Here is an 18,434-nt window from a genome sequence, read left to right on the forward strand (position 1 = left end):
TGACTGCGAAATAACCGCGACGTAGTTAGTCGAAGGGAGCTCGAGGAGAGAATGAGTGGAGTGTAAGTTATTGAGTGGAAAGGGAGAATACAGCATTAGAACTCTTCTGGGCCGGAAAATGGGTATGCGTAATTTGAGCGATGAGCCCGCTGCTCTCGGTGGCAGCCATTTGGGATCTTGCGAGCGAGCGAGCGTGTGAGCGATTGGTTCAGTGTTTGGCTAGGTCAGCTTTTGATAAGGTTTTTCTTGTTTGGCTTTTTCTTCTAGTATTGGAATTGTATTGTATTTTGTCATTCATGGCCATGTTCATCAACCCAGGATCAGTCAGTTGTCTGTCGGCTGGAATGACCCTCGCGCCATTTGGCGTACGCCGAGCCCCGACATGCAAGGTGCTGTCATCACAGGTAATCCCCCACCCCTCCCTTTTATAAGAAGGAGGATTCATCACCACCACCAGATCAACCATCAACATCAACAATCACTATGTCAGGACTCTCAGGAATCGTCTCTTCTGACCAGAACCAGCAATCTTCCCAGGACCAGAAGGAACATGGAAGGTACTTTTCTTCCTCTTCCGTCTACGGATCAAAGTTTGCAGATGGTGTGTATCAAATTGATGTTTGTGTTGATCCAATTGCTAACTCCGATGTACAGCCGCCATCAACCCCTTTGAGATGGCTGAGGACGAGTTGCCTGCTGACTCCGCCTACCGCTTCGTTCACGACGAACTCGCTCTCGACGGAAACCCCTTCCTCAACCTCGCTTCCTTCGTCACCACCTACATGGAGCCTCAAGCCGAGAAACTCATGCTCGAGAACTTGAACAAGAACTTTATCGATTTCGAGGAGTACCCTGCTACCGCCGAAATCGAATCCCGTTGCGTAAACATGTTGGCACGCCTCTTCAATGCTCCGATTAAGGACAATAACTCTGGCGAGGCTGTTGGTGTTTCGACGATTGGATCTAGTGAGGCTGTCATGCTTGCTGTTCTCGCCGCGAAGCGTAGGTGGCAACACAAGCGTCGTGCGGAGGGAAAGTCGACGGAGCATCCTAATATCGTCATGTCCTCTGCCGTCCAGGTCGTCTGGGAGAAGGCTGCTCGTTACCTCGAGGTGGAGGAGAAGTACCAAAATGTCACTGAGACTCGTTTCGTTCTTGACCCCAAGGAGACTGTTGACGCCGTCGACGAGAACACGATCTTGATCTGTGCCATTTTGGGATCTACCTACACCGGACACTACGAGGACGTCGCCGAGATCGACCGTCTCTTGGGCGAGAAGAACAAGAAGGAGGGCCTTGACGTCGGAATCCACGTCGATGCCGCCTCCGGTGGTTTCGTCGCTCCTTTCGTCAACCCCGACTTGAAGTGGGACTTCCGTCTCCCCAACGTCATCTCTATCAACGCTTCCGGTCACAAGTACGGTCTCGCCTACCCCGGTGTCGGATGGGCCCTTTGGCGTTCCAAGGAGTACTTGCCCGAGGACATCCTTTTTACCATCAACTACCTCGGATCCCCTCAGGTCTCCTTCACCCTCAACTTCTCCAAGTCGGCAGTCCAGGTCATCGCGCAGTACTACCAGTTCTTGCGCCTGGGAAAGAACGGATACAGGGCTATCATGCAGAACCTCACCGATGACGCTGACTACTTTGCCAACACACTCGAAGAGACTGGTCGCTTTACCATCCTCTCCGAACGCTCCGGAAAGGGCCTTCCTTTGGTCGCCTTCAAGCTCAAGGAACAAACCCACTACGACGAATTCGACATCGCCTCCCACCTCCGCTCCCACGGCGGCTGGATCGTCCCCGCTTACACCATGGCTCCCTCCGCCAACAACATGAAACTCCTCCGCGTCGTGTTCCGTGAGGACTTCACGCGCCACCGCGTTGACCTCTTGTTCCGTGATTTGAAGATGGTGTTGGAGACGCTCGACAAGACGCCCAAGGAGGTTGTGCAGCATATGACTGAGACGCAGAAGCAGGGAAGGCATGCGAGGAAGGGGAGGGATGGGAAGAGGGTGCACAGTCATGATAAGCATAGTTTGCAGGGGAAGACGGGAAAGACCCACGGAATTTGCTAAACGGGTTCGTGCTGGGGTAAAGTTGTTGTTGTACGATAAGTATACCATATTGTAGATGAATATATCACTTGGTTCGTGTTTCAACTGTTCGCCTCAGTTCGCGATGTCCATTCTCCGGGTATATCATGGGACATTGTGCTCTTCACTGCTACCCTCACTGCTGGTTGCGCTGCTCCAGTACAACCCAAGCCTTGATGTTGTCTCCACACCAAACTTCGACACCCCCACCCGACATCCGCTCCTCTATTTGTGATACGTCTCCATCTGACGTTCCCACGGCCTCTCTGACAAACTTTCTTGCACGGGCGTTGGCCTTCTTGATCTTCGTGAACCCGGCGCCAGTGACTTCCTTTCCATTGACTCTGGTGTGAATCATATACAACTCCCCGATCTTGCGCTTCGCCGGTGCCGTCGTATCTTTCTCCTCCTCCTCCTCCTCTTCTTCTTCAGTCTTGCCTTCGAGCTCCTCCTGCGTCTTCGGCCTCAACTTTCTTTCAACCCAAGCCTCCGCGAGCAACTCATCTCCATCCTCGGTTAAATGCTCGATCCGGACCCGAACCAACCCATTCTCGGAGGTAGATTTGATTTCTTTTGGAGAGATCTCGATGTTTGACTTTTTAAAGAATGAACGTGCGAAATTCGAGGCGACGAAGTTTGCTTTTTTCAGACTTTTGTAGGCCTTTGGGGGTGCGGGTTCTTGGGTTGTCGTCTGGTCATCTTCGTCGTCTTCGGTTTGTTGAGGGAGGGATGCGGGTTCAGTACGGGTGTGGACTTGGTAGAGTGCGATCATGTGCTCCGGGACGTCATCGTTGACGGCGGGCTTGGCCTTCTTGGAGGTTTTGGCGAAAGAAGAGGGCTGCTTGCGTTTCTCGGCGGGCATAATTCCAATGGTTGTCGGTGTTGTCGGTGTTGTCGGCGTTGCGAAATCGACTTTTGGGATTTCTCGAGAGGACAAACGCACGCGCCACGATACACCACAACACTACACTCAAATAAATAAATATAAGGATCATGCCTCCCAAGAGATCAAGAGAAGACAATTCGCCTGTAACACCAGGACAGACCAAGAAACAGCGCGTCGCACTCAGCGACAGCGAAGATGAACTCACCCGAACTCCTGCGGCCAAGAAGACTGCGACGCCCGCCGCTACCACCGCGAGGAAAGGGTCTCGCACACCTAACATCATCAGACGACCAACAGTTGGTACCGCTGTAACCGGTCCAGTTATCCGAACACCAGGCACAGCAGGATTCAGCATCAAACTCGGCGGACCAGCACAAACATCACTCAAAGCACTCGCCACGGCCGCTGCTACGTCAGGTATCGCACCAGCTGTCATCAAACCTTTCTCGGGTGTTATTACTGCGCAGAATGCCGCGGCTGCTGGACGACAACGGCCTTCGCCAGTGGTTGTGAAGGTGACGCCTGTGCCGAAGCCTGCGGGTGCGGTTGCAACGACGAAGACGCCGGCGAGTGCAGCACCGAAGAGTGTGGCCGCAAGAATTGCAGCAGAGATTGTGAAGAGTGCTGGTGGGACTGGGACACCTGGTAAAGGCACACCTACAAGTGTTGCGAGTGCGGAGGATGACCTGGCTACGCCTAGTCGTGCGCACACCGGTAAGGGTCGGGCGGCATCGCGGCAACTGAAGGTAGAATCGGAGGAGGAAGAGACTGAGGAGGAGAGTGAAGAGGTTGTGGTCACGAGAGGAACGAGGACAAGGACTGCCGCTGCCAAGAAGATGGAGAACAAGGCTACTCCGGCGTCTACCAGGAGTCGACGGAGGGCTGCTACACCGTCTGAGGAGTCTGAAGAAGAGGAAGAAGAAGTCGTCAAAAAAACGCCCAGCAAACCCAACCCGCGGTCTGCACCGGGCCCTGTCTCGACATCAACCTCGACCCGTGCAACCCCAGCTCACCACCACACCCAAGACCCACCATCCACCCCAATCTCCGAACCCCCGCCCCTCCTCTCCCCCCGAAAACGCACCGCCTCAAAAACTCTCAAAGTCAGCGAAGAAAGTGTCTCGTTCATCCAGCACCACATCCTTTCAAAACTCACCGGTCGCGCACCCATCCCTCTCGTTGGCCTCGACACCGAGTCTAACAAAGTAAACCATCTGATCGAACAAACCATTCTCCACGGCGAATCCAACTCCGCTCTCCTCATTGGTCCGCACGCATCCGGAAAATCCGCGTTAGTCGACCATGCGTTACAGGGGATGAGGGAGAAATACGCCTATGGTGAGGAGTGGATGGAGGTTAGGTTGAGTGGGTTGGTACAGACGGATGATCGGGTTGCGTTGAGGGAGATTGCGAGGCAATTGAGGGTTGAGATGGAGTTGGATGACGATAATGGGGCGAGCTTAAATTTTAGTGATACGCTCACCTCCCTGCTGGCTGTATTGTCGCATCCCGAGGAATTGGGCCTGTTGGACGGCGACGGGGACGGCGACGCAGGAATGCCCGACGCCAACTTCGAAACCGCAAACGAACGCCCACCCTCAGAAATACACGCCCCCCAAACCCGAACCTCAACAGCCCTCATCTTTATCCTTGATCACTTCGACCTCTTTGCCCTCCACCCCCGCCAAACCCTCCTCTACAATCTCTTCGATATTGCTCAAGCCCGGAAAGCACCGATTTGTGTTATTGGATTGACTCAAAGACTTGATGCGGTGGAGGGGTTGGAGAAGAGGGTGAAGAGTCGGTTTAGTCATCGGGTTGTGCAGGTTAGGTCTGCGCAGGGGAGGGAAGGATTTTGGGGTGTGTGTAAGAGGGGTTTGGGGGTGGAGGTGGAGAGGGAGAAGGGTGGACAGGGGAGGGAGGTAGTTAAGGTGGGGGGAGTGGAAGTGGGAGAGGAGGTTATGGAGTATGCGGAGGAATGGAATGAACATCTTGAGGTGAGTCTGGTTCTGATTCAATTGGAAGGAAAGGGAAGTTAACTGGACAATAGGACTTGTACGCAACGGACAAGGCTTTTAGGAGATTCGTCCACAGAATCTTTGCCACGACGAAAGACCCGACGACATTCTACTCGGCATGTATCCCCGCCCTCACAACACTAAGTTCAGCCTCGCTCCTTCCGTCCGCATCCGACCTTCTTTCGAACACCCTGGAATCGCCTGATTCAAAGCTCCATCTTGTGGAAGGATTGAGTTTAGTGGAGATGTGTATGCTCATTTCGGCCGCACGCATAGACGCCCGCGATGTCGAACTATGCAATTTCAATATGTGTTATGAAGAGTACAAGACCCTCGCATCGAAAAGTGCGATTGCCGCCTCGGCTGGGGGAGGGGTCGTCAGTTCCGGCGGTGGAGTCCGGCTATGGAGTCGCGATGTCGCAATGGAGGCATGGGAAAAACTCGCGACGCTCGATCTAATCATTCCGGCTACAACTTCTACATCTACGACGACAGGAGGGAGCGGGTTGAGCAGGGAGTGTAGGATGTGGAGGGTTGAGTTTGGGTTGGGGGAGTTGGGTGGGGTTGTGGAGCGCATGAAGGGCTTGCCAAGTGTTGTGAGGAGGTGGTGTAGGGATGTTTGATTAAGGCTGGCAGGGTTGTGTCGGAGAGTGGGACCGAGAATGACTAAGCGAGTCACCCCGGCACGGTGAAGTGAAGTCTAGTCACTTCGAACTTGTACGTACTACGTCGGATATCCGCAGCCGGGGTACTCACAATCCTCGATCGGAGCTGCGAGGGAGAGATGAGAGTAGTACGGCTCTCACCGACGTTGAAATGTGTCAGCAACGGTTTTTAACATTACCAAGCCTGTGTTCCGGCCGCAGAGAGTTCGGTTCGCTCGCGGAGAAAAGTTGCGCGTTGCAATCAATGTTTTCTCCCGCTCATGATCGAGTTGACAGCGACACCGAAATTACCATCATCATGTGGAAGTGGATGCTGTACTACCTAAGCATGTAACTCTTCGTGTGTCTGATCAAGTGGATGTAACGACGGGTGTTGCATAAGTTATGATTGATGATAAGAGATACTATGGACTAACTGATATCGATAAAAATTCAAGCGTACATGATATGTGTTCCTCCAGTGCCCTGTCCAGTAGCCGATTCCGAAAAAGAACACCCCACGAACAGCTACCGATGTTAAATAACCAACTCAATATGACACCCCACCTTCCCAATATGCCTATTACTCAGAGCACAAATTCGACCCGTTTCCCCATTTCCGTATACCTCTCAATCCCACCGCCTCGTACCCAAGATAACAAATTGCGACACTGGCTGACGTTCAGTCTCTGCAATTGCCAGCATCCATCGACGACACTTTCGACCCCAGGTGCCATGACTCGGACGCAGCCTCGTACGCTGAGTTCCCGAAGGTTACCGAGGTGTAAGCCGATTGCTCTCATACTGGCGTCGGAAACCGCGCTTCCGCAGAAAGCGAGGTTCAAGTATTCGAGTCTTGGCAGGCCTAATGACAGCACTTCCACTGCGACATCACTCAAAGCACAACAGAATGACAGGTCGAGATGCTGCAATAACGGTGCAGCCGTAGTCAGAAACACAATCGAACTATCCGTCAAGAACGTGCAATCCGCCAATATCAGCTCCCTCAAACGCGTGAACCTCGTCATTGACCATGCTTGAAACCCAGCATCCGTGATACTCGTACAACGCGTCAACTTCAACGTTTCCAGACGCGACGAAGCATGCGTAGCAAGATGCATCATTGACCGATCTGTGATATGCTTGCAGTAGCTCAAGTTGATCTTTGACAGCTTCGGACACCCAACGTAATTGTTCGTTGACTTCTTCGTGTCTATCACCACTCCTCCTGATCCGAGTGATGATGGTACAGTCGGTATCTCCCAACCCACGACTCTCGCCAGTACTGCGTCTCCGACTCTCCGACAGTTGCCGAAATCAACTTCCTCTAGACCTTTCGCGCGCTGCGCAACATCGACGATGGCAGAGCTCGAGATATCCCACGCACTGGCCATATTCCACGTCACGGCGTTCGAAGCACATGCAGCCGACAAGGCCTTGAACCCAATATCCGTAAGGTGGAAACAGTTCCTCACGATGACGTGTTTTGGGCGGTTCTGCGCAAAGGCGAGGATTGGACCGATGGAGGTGTCTGTGATCTTCCGATTGTAGAGACCCAAATCCAGAACTGGAAGAAGTGCAGGCGAAGCCGCGAGAATATGCGACCAAGATCTACAGACCTGGCGCGCATGCATCATCTCAGGCAAATCCAAGTACATGAATATCTTCTCCAGGATTCCTCGAGGCAACAGGCCTGTGTTATCACTCTCTGTTTTCAATACTCTTGGTACGATTTCTGCTGAGGTGACCGCAGATGATCGCCGGCGGAACCGTGGGCGCTTATTCCCGGCGGCGTGTGATAGCAGAGTCGATCTTTGTCGCAACACCTTTGCTCTCCCGCGCGAATCAGGAGCTACCACACCTACGTCTGCGCCGGATGGTGCCATGGTTGACGTCGGTGGAGGTTGTACGGCTTCACTACTATCCGGCGGCGCCAAACTCGACCTCCTCAAAACCCTCGTCTCCATCGGTGGCGGCGCAAGCGGATCCGCATCCGTCTTCAGTATCGTCGCCGATGGTGCCAGAGGCTGTGTCGACTGCGGAGGAGTAAGGAGTGGAAAGTCTCGTCGCGTCTCGTTCATGCGTTCTTTTGCGACTTCCTCGATGGCGCGCCAGATTGTGGGGTGTAGTTCACGACATTTCCGGAATTCTTCTTGGCCGAGGACGAGGCAGTCTACGGCGTTGACTGTACGAACTGTGGCTGTACGACGTTCGGATAAGCCTAGGATTGCTAGTTCGCCGAAGTACTGGCCTGCGGTCAGTCGGGCTAGGGTTTTCTGGTTCGTTTCGTCGACAACTTCGACCTGGCCGCTCAGGATGAAGAAGAGTTCGGTACCGTTGGTTCCTTGCTGCACGATCGGAGTAAAAGGTCTGAAGGTGTGTGGCGTGACGGACAAGCAAATTTGGTGTAGAATATCGTCTGGTAGGTTTCGGAACATGTCGAGCGACAAAACGCTTTCACGTATACTAATAAATGATGCTGAGATGGTACTCACGCGTCGCTGTTTGAGCTGGTTTAGCAACGCCCAGCGTTCATCGGCTTCGTAGCGGATTGATTTTTCGATATCAGGATAGCGTGGTAGGACTTTGCGCAAATCGTCCGCTCTGAGCACAACCAAGAGACATCTCGTAGTTGCGACGATGCGCGCCGTGCGTGGGACATTGAACAGGATCCCGATTTCACCAAAGAAAGCGCCTGCTTTGAGCTCTGCATAGACACTTTCGCCATCCTTACTCGTTACGTTCACCGCGCCTCTCATAATAAAGTACATAGCCTTCGCCGTTTCGCCTTCCTGGATGATCTCATCTTGCGCTGCGAATACGTGCGTGCGCAGCCTCGTCGCGATGTTCTGGAGAAACTCGGCAGGCGCAGACTGGAACAAAGGAAACGCTCTCAGTGAATCGAGGATATCGTTGGGTATATCGGCCGGACCCTCGGGTGTGGGGGTACTTGCTCGGCTATATGAAGAGGAGTGACGTAGGAGCGAAGGGCGAGCTGGGACATGACTGATCTTTGGCCCGTGGGGTTGGCCTTGCGCCGGTGCGCGCTGCGTAACGCTTGCCTTCCTCATCTCATTGCTTTCCCGTCGCCTTCAACTCTCGATCGTTCAGTCGTTCAGTCGTTCAGTCGTTCTTTCGTCAAACGGCGGGGGGTCGTACCGTCGCGCGTGGGACGCAGGTCAGAGACAGCTGCAGTTGCGATGGAGGAGCCTGCCCAGAAACGAAAAAGAGACGCAAGAACGATGGAGAAGGCTCTGCCGTTGGATCAGTTGGAAGTTCAAGCGGGTGCTACGCTGGCCGAGGTCCGCGAGGAGATCCGTATGTCGGCTTGCTCGAAGGAACGAGCTCAGTTGGCTGACCAGGCGTCTGTTTACAGTCAATGCTGTGGAGAAAACCACCGACCAGCAGGCCGTTCGACAGAAAATTCTGCGCGAGGAGGTATGGGTTCTATTTTTCTCGAGCTCTTGTTGCTAACGATGTGACAGCCCACCATTTATCCTACTCTTTCGCTGCCCTTTACGTCACAAACACACCGCTCCCGCGTGATCCTCGACCCGTCAGCAGGATCATGGTTCAACAGAACAGCAGCGATCATCGCTGACTATTTCCGTACACCAGCATCAATCTGGGCAACCACCCCTCTACCAAAGCCCAAAGCAATCACAACTTCACTCAGTCACGTTGCATTCCACCCTTCCCTCCCCATCCTTGCCGTGGCACATTCGTCCAAAGGTGGCGGAATCTACTTCTATGACCTTCGAACACGACAATGGTTCTCGTATCACCTGACACCACCGAACACAACCTCGTTGGTAACCGCAATTACATTCTCCGGCGCGAACAAGCTGGCGGCTGGAATGAGGAATGGCGATGTATGCATCTGGACCCTCGACCTCGGGCCAGAACACAAGAACAAGAACCACGGATACGCAGAACGTATCCAGCTCCTCCCAACACGCTTTCAAGACCGAATTGGCGCCGTATCTGGGTTGGAGTTTTCACCATGCGGACACTGGCTTGCTATCTCTACTACATCATCCGGAACGTGGGTTCACAACACGGTCATGAACGAGACCCAACTGATCTCCCTTGCACCATCCTCCACATTAGCATGGGCACCTACATCAAGATTCCTCGCGGTGGGTACGGCCCGGGCCGTTCAGCTTATCCCCGTAGCCATCGCGGGTCCAAGACTGGATGTCGGTGCGAGGACAAAGATCCCGACAAAGGGCCAGATTGGAACCATCGCATGGCTTTCTGATGGACGAACCATGTTGTACTCCGTCGTCGATGATCCCCATGTCAGGGTGGTATACATCAACCCTTCACATACTTTGACCAGTAAAACAAGTACGAGAGTTATCAGCCTTCTCATGGCGAGTTGTGCTAACACATCGTACAGTCTACCGTCAACTCCGCATCATAGAAACACCAAAATCCGACGTAACCGGCGGCGGCGTCAAGTCCTTCGCCATCGACCCCACCGGCGAACGCATGATCATCAACTTCTCCGACCCGACTTCGCGACCAGCGTTGATGTGCGTAAATCCAGCCGTCGCCACACTGTCCGACGTACCGTATTCGATTGCGTACCCAATTGGGCTGATTAATGGTCCGACGACGGGGTTGGTGGATGTCAAGTTTGCGAGTCAGTTCCAGAAGGGAGCGTTTGCGGCGAATGTTTGGGGGGATATGATTACATTCTTGCCGATGTACTATCTCGGGAAAGTAGAATCAGATTGGTAGACCCATGCCATTAATCTAGCTCAAGAACACTACCATGATCCTCCACATCCTCGAGCCTACTTCCTGTAGAACACCTTCTTGAAGTGAAAATGCAACTGCAAAACCCCCTTATCAAAACTACTCTTAAACCCCCTATCCCTCCTCGCACTATAATCCCAATCCTTATCCACGATCCTAAACGCAACATCCTCATACGGCGCCCCAGCCTTAAACCTAATAACACACATCCCATCATCCTCAACAGTCCCCCTCTTCTTCCCATTTCTTTCAATGACGTACGTGGGCGCTTTCGTCATATCCACCAACTCTGGATAAAAGATATTGAATTTATACCCTTGCACGACTTTGGGTGGGGGGTTATCGGCGTCGTAGTGGGTTTGGTTGTATTTGTTCCATTCGAAGCCGAGTTGGACGCGGTTGAAGTAGAGGGGTTTGCGGGGGGTGTGGGTGGAGGACCAGGGGTGTGTGGAGGAGGAGGGGAGGGCGATGTCGGTGTTGAAGGGTTCTTCGCCGTCGCGTTCGCCTTTTGCGGCTTCGTGGTTGTAGAGCTGGGTTGCGAAGGAGGCGTTTGTAGAGGTTGGTGCAGCGATTGGTTTGGATTCGGTAGGTTGTGGCAGGGCGATGGGCTTCTTGGCGATGAAGCGGGCCTCTTTGACGGCTTCGCGGGATTTGAGGAGGTTGAGACGGTAGTCGACTTCGTCGACGACGGGAAGGTTGCGGTCGTCGTATGCGATCTTCAATGCTGGCTCTGGGTCCATGACATTCACGAACTCGGGTGCTTTCAGTTCGCCCAAGTTTGCTATCTCCTGTCGCAGTTCGTCTTCTACCCTCCGTGCTTCGACGCTTTCTCTAATTCGTAGTCTTTCGACACGTGCGTCAGCGATTTTGTCGTACATCCTCTTCAGTCTTGCTTTTGCCTTCCAAACAGTGAGACTCTTTAGCAGGGCCGTCCAGTAGTCCACGTCGATAGGTTCTCTACTCGACAGCTTCTTCTCAATCTGCAACTCCAACGTACAAAGCGCATCATAATCCTTCTTTGACAACAGCTGATCTATATCAGACTGCACCGGCGCAATCGCCCGTCCCGAGGAATCATACGACGACGCGCTCATCATCTTCAGCCTCTCCCTTCCCAATGTCGCAATCGCCTTCCAGTACTCCGCCGAACTCCTCGACCGCTCCAACTTCCTAAACTGTTCCACATCCTCACACATCTCCTCCAACTCCTTCTTCCCCAACTCCTCAATTACACCGCCCGGTTCGCGGATCTGTACCTCCATCCCCGCACCCAATTCCTCTTCTTCCCAATCCGCCGCGGCGTCTCCGCTGCGTTCGACGATGGCGAGCATGACGGTCAGAAGATCGATAGCTTTTCCGCGACCTTCTTTGATACGGATTGCGGAGCGTTTTTTGGCTTGTTTGAGGACAAAGTCGTCTTCTTTTTCGACCCATTCGCGGGATTGTTCGGCTTCGCGCATTTGTTGGTAGCGTGACTGTTCTTCCATGCGGTGAGCTTTGTAGTCGCGGGCGTCGTTACGAGCACGGTAAGTGTCTTGCTGTGTTTCCTCTTGGAGACGGCGGCGGCGGTCGTAGTCATCGTACGTCGGCAATGGACGTCGCGCCGAACGCCCGGAGCCAGAGTCATATCCCGGCGATCTTGAACGGCGCCTGTGATCTCTTGAAGAGCCGCCCGTATATTCGTCCCTTCTGCTATACCGATCAGACATTTTTCTCGAAGTCTTGGTGGTTAGAGTTCTGTTTGTACGAGCGCGACGGTCGCGGTACGGCGTCACGTGCACGTATATTACAGCCAGTTGCCTGTAACGACGATACACCAAATTCGGTAATCGACAAGAGACTGGACATGGACGACAGCGGGGAGGACTCGGACTTGGAGTTGGTGACCAGGGAGAGGGTGATGACAAAGACGAAGGTGACGGAAGATGGTACGGACTATGTAACGCCAGTCCTGGTCTGCTGCTAATGGCTTACAGGACGAGAAAAGATCTTGTGGTCTGACAATGAGGAGGAGGATGACGCTCTTGCGAAGGCAAGGAGGGAAGCTGCAGAAGCGGGTAAACTCAAAGCACGGTCGAGAACGCGGACAGTCAGTTCCAAGGCGGTGAAGAAGGAGAGACGTCCGGTGTCAACTGGAGAGTCCTTCTCCTCCTTCCCAAACCGCCAAAAGACGGCTGTCAATGGCAAGCCGGTGACGGAGGTGAAAAGGGAGAAACGCTCAGACCATCCAGCTGGAGAGTCCTCCTCATTCTCCCTCCCGAAACGCCAAAAGACATCTCAACGCGTCACCAAGTTCAACGACTACCTCGACATGTACTCCGACTCCGACCTCGACCTCCCTTACCCCCAACGACCCCACTTTCCCAACTCCACCCCACCCGCCCTCTACGCCTCCGTCCCCCTCCATCCCCACGGTTCAATCCCCGCCCCAATGGCCCAATACCTCCGCGACTACCAACTCGACGGCGCACAATTCATGTACTCCAAATTCGCCTCCCACACCGGTGGGATATTGGGCGACGACATGGGTTTGGGCAAGACGGTACAGGTCGTCGCGTTTCTGACGGCGGTGTTTGGGAAGAAGGGGGATGAGCGGGATAGGAAGTTGATGAGGAAGATGAGGGGTGGGGGAAGGGGGTATCCGAGGGTTTTGATTGTTTGTCCTGGGACGTTGATTAGTAATTGGATGAGAGAGCTTGATACGGTTCGTAACATTCTCGGCGTCAGCAGTCCCGGCTAATGGCTGCGAACAGTGGGGATGGTGGCACTTTGGCAAATATCACGGTGACAAAAAGGACGCTGAGTTGGCTGCGGCCAAGGCTGGGAGGCTGGAGGTGTTGATTACGACGTATACCACGTACAAGATGAACGAGGAGAGGATCAACCAAGTGTATTGGGATGTCTGCATCGCGGATGAGTGTCATATTATCAAGGGTAAGTCAAGATGAGCGAGGACTTTCACGATGATACGCTAACTCGCAGTCTTCTTTACAGAAAGCCAGTCGGAGGTCACGAAGGCTATGAACATGGTCAACTCACATACACGGATCGGACTTACCGGAACTGCGATCCAGAACGTAGGAGAATCTCCTTTATTCTTCGTAAAGGATGTTGACTGTTTCCCCTACAGAACTACGAAGAACTTTGGGCCCTTTTGAATTGGGCAGCACCATCTACCCTCCCAGACATAAGTGCATGGAAACGCACAATCTCTGAACCGCTCAAGATCGGGCAGTCTCATGATGCGACGAATGCACAACTCGCGAAAGCACGGAAGGTTGCGTGGCAGTTGAAGACGAACCTCCTCCCACGGTTTCTCATTCGACGAACGAAGAAGTTGATTGCGGATCAGTTGCCGAAGAAAGTTGATAGAGTCGTGTTTTGCCCTCTGACGGAAACACAAAAAGAGGCGTACCAGAATTTGCTGGATACGGAGGATGTCGATTTCATTATCCGACGTGGGGATAAATGCGAGTGTGGGAGTGGGATGGCGAGGAGTCAGTGTTGCCATCGTACCACGAGGGCGGGGTTAACGTTGCAGCAACTCATTTTTCCGTATATGGTTCAGATCCAGAAATTGGCGAATCATCTCGCGCTCATCATCCCGAGGAATGAAGATACGGATGATGCACGGGCTCGGGATGCGAGGATACTGGAGGAGTGCTTACCGCACAGACACAAAGAGTTGATGAGACGTGAGTCCATCATTAATTCTGCTGATCCAGAGCTATGTGGGAAATGGAAGGTGTTGGAGAAGTTGTTGGCGCATTGGTATGCCGAAGGGTCCAAAGTCCTCATCTTCTCGTACTCGACACGGCTATTGGGGATGTTGAATGATTTGATGATGAGGTTACACTACACCTACTGCTACCTCGATGGCTCAATGCCCCTCGATGCGCGGACAGACGTCGTCGACAAATTCAACTCCGACCCGCACCAGTTTGCGTTTTTGATCTCGACGAAGGCGGGGGGCGTGGGGTTGAATATCGTCTCCGCAAACAAGGTTGTGATATTTGATCCGAATTGGAACCCGGCGCATGACTTGCAGGCGCAGGATCGGGCGTTTAGGATTGGGCAGTTGAGGGATGTGGAGGTATACCGTCTCATCTCGGCGGGTACGATCGAGGAGAACGTTTATGCCCGTCAAATCTACAAGCAGCAACAGGCGAATATCGGGTACGAAGCCAGTGAGGAGCGGAGGTATTTCAAGGGTGTCATGGGCGCCGAGGGACGACAGGGCGAGTTATTTGGGTTGGGGAACATGTTTACGTATGACTCGGGGCGTATGCTCTTGAAGGGCATCGTGAATAAGACGAATGTGAGGGAGCAGCAGTATGATATCGCAGATATGAATGTCGGTGATGCTGATCAGCAGGAAGGAGCTGATGAGGATGGGACGTCTGGGACGAGTCAGATTGCGAAATTGCTAGAGACGGGGAATGAGGATGCTGTGTATCGGAAGAGGACGGTTGACCCGGTGACTGCGATTTTGTCGGAGGTTGGGGTGGAGTATACGCATAACAACTCGGAGATCATTGGTCCGTCGGAGTTGGAGGCGAAGATCTCGAAAGCTGCTGCGACGGCAGCGGATAATGACGCTCTTGCCTCGAAGCCGGCCTATCTACAAGCGAGTGGGGATCAGGATAAGTATCAGGTCGGGAATGTCCCGAGGGATGTTGCGATGAGGCAGTTTAATAGTATGGCTTTGGCTGAGGGGTATAGTCTGGATGGAGAAGGAAGGGAGGAGTTTGCGTTGAGGGTGCTGGAGATGACGAGTGCGGAGAGACAGAAGTTGTTGAGGAGGTTTTATGCGCAGAGGCGGGAGTTGCTGGATGATCAAAGGTGAAGATGGAGGAGCAATTATAAAGGAGGATAGGGCACGGCGTTTCTGCGTTTCTGCGTTTCTGCGTTTCTGCGTTTCTGCGTTTCTGCGTTTCTGCGTTTCTGAGTTTCTGAGTTTCCATGGTGTTACTATTTATAGGCGACCCCAATTGCACATGCTTCCCCACACAAGGCAGGTGACGGCGCGGCAACTCCCGAAGCTTAAGCTACGACCCATACACCAAACAAACAACGGCATCGTCAACTCGGCTGCTCCCGTCAAGAATGGCCGAGTCTTTCCAAGAGGACGACCCGTTTGATCCGCCAACAAAGCGCCAGAAAATCAAGAGGACTGGACAGGCTGTACGTTTACCCTCTATCCCTCGGAGTATATGCGTGTTGATACTGATGGGTGGGACTACAGTGCGACCGATGTCGAGGACGCAAGATCAAGTGTGATGGTGCTTTACCGTCTTGTACGCCTTGTCTCGTCGCGAACGTGACATGTACAGCGACCGACCGTATCACCAAAAAAGCTGTCCCGCGTGGATACGTGGAGACGTTGGAGCGCAAGTTGGCGTATGTGCAGGACCTCAAAGACAGGATTGGGTTGTTGGAGGGTATGCTGCGTGAGCGTGACCCGAATATCCAACTACCACCTCCTGTGAGCGAATTGAGTATAGGCGAGGAAGGTGGAAGCGAGAAGACTCCCAATAAGAGGGGAGCGGATGAGACGTCGTCTAGCCCAAGGCCTGATGCGTGGAGGGAGAAATCCAGTACGGCAACTGGAGCCGGAGCCGCACGTGGTGGGGATGACATGCCATATTACCCCAACGGCATACTCGCCGAGTCGGATATCTATGCCGCAGATAACATGGCTTTCCGCGAAGGCGGTCCGCATCCTGGTCGTTCCAGCGGGTTTCTCATTCTCAATTCGCTTCGTGAGGCAGCGTCCACGACTCTTGGCGTCGACGTCGATGTCTCGGATCTTAACCTGAACGTCGGAACGGAGGCCGCTTCTGTATGGGGTCGGCTGCGGAATGGACCCTCTCTATATGTTGGCAAACCAGAGTTGCCGCCGAGAGATATTGCATACCAGTTCGTTGATGCGTATTTCGAGAATGTGCATACATTTATGCCGATCCTCCACGCCAAGACGTTCTACGACGAGTTGGACAAGATGTACTCTACACCCGACTATGTACCGACTGTCCCCTTCATGTTTCAGTACAATATGGTGTTTGCGATTATTGCGACGAATTTGGATGGCGATCAAGTCTTCGCTGGCAGAGCTATCCCGTACTTTGACCAGTTGTTCCATGAGCCGGCTCTGGAGCATTTGCAAGCGTTGATGTTGATGTTGGTGTACTTACGACAAAAGACCAAGGCGGGGGGCTTGTGGTACCTATCACGTCTCTCAGCTGGGATGGCTGTGGAGTTGGGCCTGCACCGTCTTGATTCAGTAGGGAACTACTACCTACCTCTCGACAAAGAAATTAGGAAAAGGGTTTTCTACGCCGTACTGAGTATCGATCGCCTCATCGCAAACTCCTTGGGCAGGCCCATGGCGCTGAAGGAACCAGATTACAACGTGAACCCACCGACTTGCGAAGATGACGAATATTTCACCTCGACGAATCTGTCGTACCCACGGCAACCACCTCATACCATTTCCCGGCTCGCTCCAGCGAAGGAAATCCATAAAATTGTGGTTATCGGTGGTCGAGTTGCGGAACGACTTTATAGCGTGCAGAGACCGAGTAGGCAGACGTATGTCTCCTTGGTCGAGGGATTGGAAAAGGAGATGAAGGAAGCGAAAGCGGGCATTCCGCCCTATCTGGTGTACAACGAACGCGAAAGCCCAGAGACCCAAGCCTTGTTCCACCAAGCGGCCAGTATCATCGTCGCCTACCACGAACTCCAAATACTCATCCGACACCCCTCCCTCGCCCTCTCCCCCTCCCCCCAATTCAGCGCCGCAAGCCTCGCACTCTGCGCCGAATCCTCCCGCACCATAATCCGCATCCGCGACCACCAACGCCTCCACGGCATGGTCGACTCATCCTGGCACACAATCTCCATCCACATGCTCGCAGCCTTCACGATCCTCTACTCCCTCTGGGAAAAGCAGGGACACCTCAAACCCGAGACGATCGATCAAACGAAACGGGAGATGGATATGGTGAAGAATTTGTTGTCGGAGATTGGGAAGAGGTTGAAGGCTGCGAACAAGATGAGGGAGGTTATTACGGTCTTGACAAAGGCTACTGTGCAGTATGTTGAGAAGTCGGATAAGGGAGGGGTAGGGCAGAAAAGTGGACATGGGCAGGGGCCGCCGTTGCCTTTTGGAAGTGGGGCGAGTAGTGCGGGGTTGAGGACGGGACCTGGTGGGTCGGAGATCATGATGGACTTCAGCTTCACGCCTGCGACCAGAGCGAATTCGAGTGAGAGCACTGATGGGCAGACTGGTTCAAGCTCTGTTGGCCGTCTGTCGACGGCAAAGACCCCGGCATGGAACCAAGAATTGCGGCAAGCGAATCAGCGGCTCCTACAGGCTTCGTCATATCCGCCGAACATGGCTTCTTCAAGTCCATTCGGAACAACTCAATCGATCGAAGCGAGCTTAGACCAATACCGCCGCAAACTCCCCGAAACTCCCGATCTAACCCCACCCACCCACAACCCCAACCACCCCGACCCAGTGCCCGCGCAACCCGCGGCACCCTCCTTCACCGGCGGCGGAATGGGGGGCGGCATGCTCCCCTTCTCTTGGACAAAATGGGACGAATACATGTCGAGTGTGGGTGGGAGTTTACACGGGTACCAGGATGAAATTCCGGAGATGTTGACGAGTACGCTGTATCGGGGGACGGTGGGGGTTGATCAGGGGGAGGGTGGGACGCCGAGTATGGAGGAGATGAGGTCGATGATGGGGTGGAGTGCTGCGCCGCAGGATGGGGATGTGCAGCATCAACAGCAGCAGCAGCAGCCACAGCAGAGACCACAGTCGTTCGATAGTGTGGGTCAGTGGAGTGGATTTTAACAAAAAAGATACACGATAAGATGAGTGAAGTATGTATTGGCATGGCAGCGTTTGGTGTTCAACTTTCTTTTTGGATTGGTTCTGGTTCGAGTATGGATACACGGCTGGGTACAGGTGTTCATGTCAGGATGCCAGGAAAACCCCCGTTATACCCGCCGCCTA

General features: G+C 53.5%; 8 protein-coding genes across 8 annotated transcripts; 5 read left to right on the top strand and 3 right to left on the bottom strand.

Annotated features, from left to right (window-relative positions):
* Positions 1 to 503: 503 nt before the first annotated feature.
* Positions 504 to 2,078, top strand: SAICODRAFT_97430 (glutamate decarboxylase; the record flags this gene model as incomplete). Its single annotated transcript, XM_019172106.1, has 2 exons — positions 504 to 601; positions 655 to 2,078. The coding sequence occupies exon 2, from the start codon at positions 675 to 677 to the stop codon at positions 2,076 to 2,078; it is 1,404 nt and encodes a 467-aa protein (XP_019021385.1). The 5' UTR covers positions 504 to 601; positions 655 to 674.
* Positions 2,072 to 2,990, bottom strand: SAICODRAFT_32031 (uncharacterized protein). The gene has a single exon (XM_019168087.1). It carries the CDS (start codon positions 2,956 to 2,958, stop codon positions 2,233 to 2,235), a length of 726 nt encoding a protein of 241 aa, XP_019021386.1. The 5' UTR covers positions 2,959 to 2,990; the 3' UTR covers positions 2,072 to 2,232.
* An 828-nt stretch (positions 2,991 to 3,818) lies between these two features.
* SAICODRAFT_62010 (origin recognition complex, subunit 4) lies at positions 3,819 to 5,623 on the top strand (the record flags this gene model as incomplete). Its single annotated transcript, XM_019169882.1, has 2 exons — positions 3,819 to 4,979; positions 5,033 to 5,623. 2 exons carry the CDS (start codon positions 3,819 to 3,821, stop codon positions 5,621 to 5,623), a joined length of 1,752 nt encoding a protein of 583 aa, XP_019021387.1.
* Positions 5,624 to 5,993: 370 nt separating this feature from the next.
* SAICODRAFT_85292 (RNI-like protein) lies at positions 5,994 to 8,774 on the bottom strand. The gene is made up of 2 exons (XM_019171400.1): positions 7,563 to 8,774; positions 5,994 to 7,505 (listed from the first exon to the last, which is right to left on the bottom strand). The coding sequence occupies exons 1-2, from the start codon at positions 8,713 to 8,715 to the stop codon at positions 6,232 to 6,234; spliced, it is 2,427 nt and encodes an 808-aa protein (XP_019021388.1). The 5' UTR covers positions 8,716 to 8,774; the 3' UTR covers positions 5,994 to 6,231.
* Positions 8,775 to 8,886: 112 nt separating this feature from the next.
* SAICODRAFT_10072 (uncharacterized protein) lies at positions 8,887 to 10,390 on the top strand (the record flags this gene model as incomplete). Its single annotated transcript, XM_019165170.1, has 4 exons — positions 8,887 to 8,962; positions 9,021 to 9,082; positions 9,130 to 9,994; positions 10,047 to 10,390. The coding sequence occupies 4 exons, from the start codon at positions 8,887 to 8,889 to the stop codon at positions 10,388 to 10,390; spliced, it is 1,347 nt and encodes a 448-aa protein (XP_019021389.1).
* Positions 10,391 to 10,446: 56 nt separating this feature from the next.
* Positions 10,447 to 12,117, bottom strand: SAICODRAFT_61963 (uncharacterized protein; the record flags this gene model as incomplete). Its single annotated transcript, XM_019169877.1, has 1 exon — positions 10,447 to 12,117. The coding sequence occupies one exon, from the start codon at positions 12,115 to 12,117 to the stop codon at positions 10,447 to 10,449; it is 1,671 nt and encodes a 556-aa protein (XP_019021390.1).
* Positions 12,118 to 12,525: 408 nt separating this feature from the next.
* SAICODRAFT_97439 (uncharacterized protein) lies at positions 12,526 to 15,254 on the top strand (the record flags this gene model as incomplete). The annotated part of the gene is made up of 4 exons (XM_019172107.1): positions 12,526 to 13,112; positions 13,162 to 13,342; positions 13,403 to 13,485; positions 13,539 to 15,254. Exons 1-4 carry the CDS (start codon positions 12,720 to 12,722, stop codon positions 15,252 to 15,254), a joined length of 2,373 nt encoding a protein of 790 aa, XP_019021391.1. The 5' UTR covers positions 12,526 to 12,719.
* A 260-nt stretch (positions 15,255 to 15,514) lies between these two features.
* Positions 15,515 to 18,272, top strand: SAICODRAFT_27728 (uncharacterized protein; the record flags this gene model as incomplete). The annotated part of the gene is made up of 2 exons (XM_019167053.1): positions 15,515 to 15,592; positions 15,654 to 18,272. 2 exons carry the CDS (start codon positions 15,515 to 15,517, stop codon positions 18,270 to 18,272), a joined length of 2,697 nt encoding a protein of 898 aa, XP_019021392.1.
* Between the last annotated feature and the right edge of the window lie 162 nt (positions 18,273 to 18,434).

The sequence above is a fragment of the Saitoella complicata genome, assembly GCF_001661265.1.
Source record: "Saitoella complicata NRRL Y-17804 unplaced genomic scaffold SAICOscaffold_27, whole genome shotgun sequence".
In the NCBI taxonomy this organism is placed as follows: domain Eukaryota; kingdom Fungi; phylum Ascomycota; class Saitoellomycetes; order Saitoellales; family Saitoellaceae; genus Saitoella; species Saitoella complicata.

Bases quoted from the DNA above. Each gene is read 5' to 3' on its own strand.
- SAICODRAFT_32031 (XM_019168087.1), bottom strand. From the start codon at position 2,958: ATGCCCGCCGAGAAACGCAAGCAGCCCTCTTCTTTCGCCAAAACCTCC.
- SAICODRAFT_85292 (XM_019171400.1), bottom strand. From the start codon at position 8,715: ATGAGGAAGGCAAGCGTTACGCAGCGCGCACCGGCGCAAGGCCAACCC. The intron at 7,506-7,562 runs GTGAAGCCGTAC...GCGCAGACGTAG, and splicing joins TTTGGCGCCGCCGGATAGTA to GTGTGGTAGCTCCTGATTCG.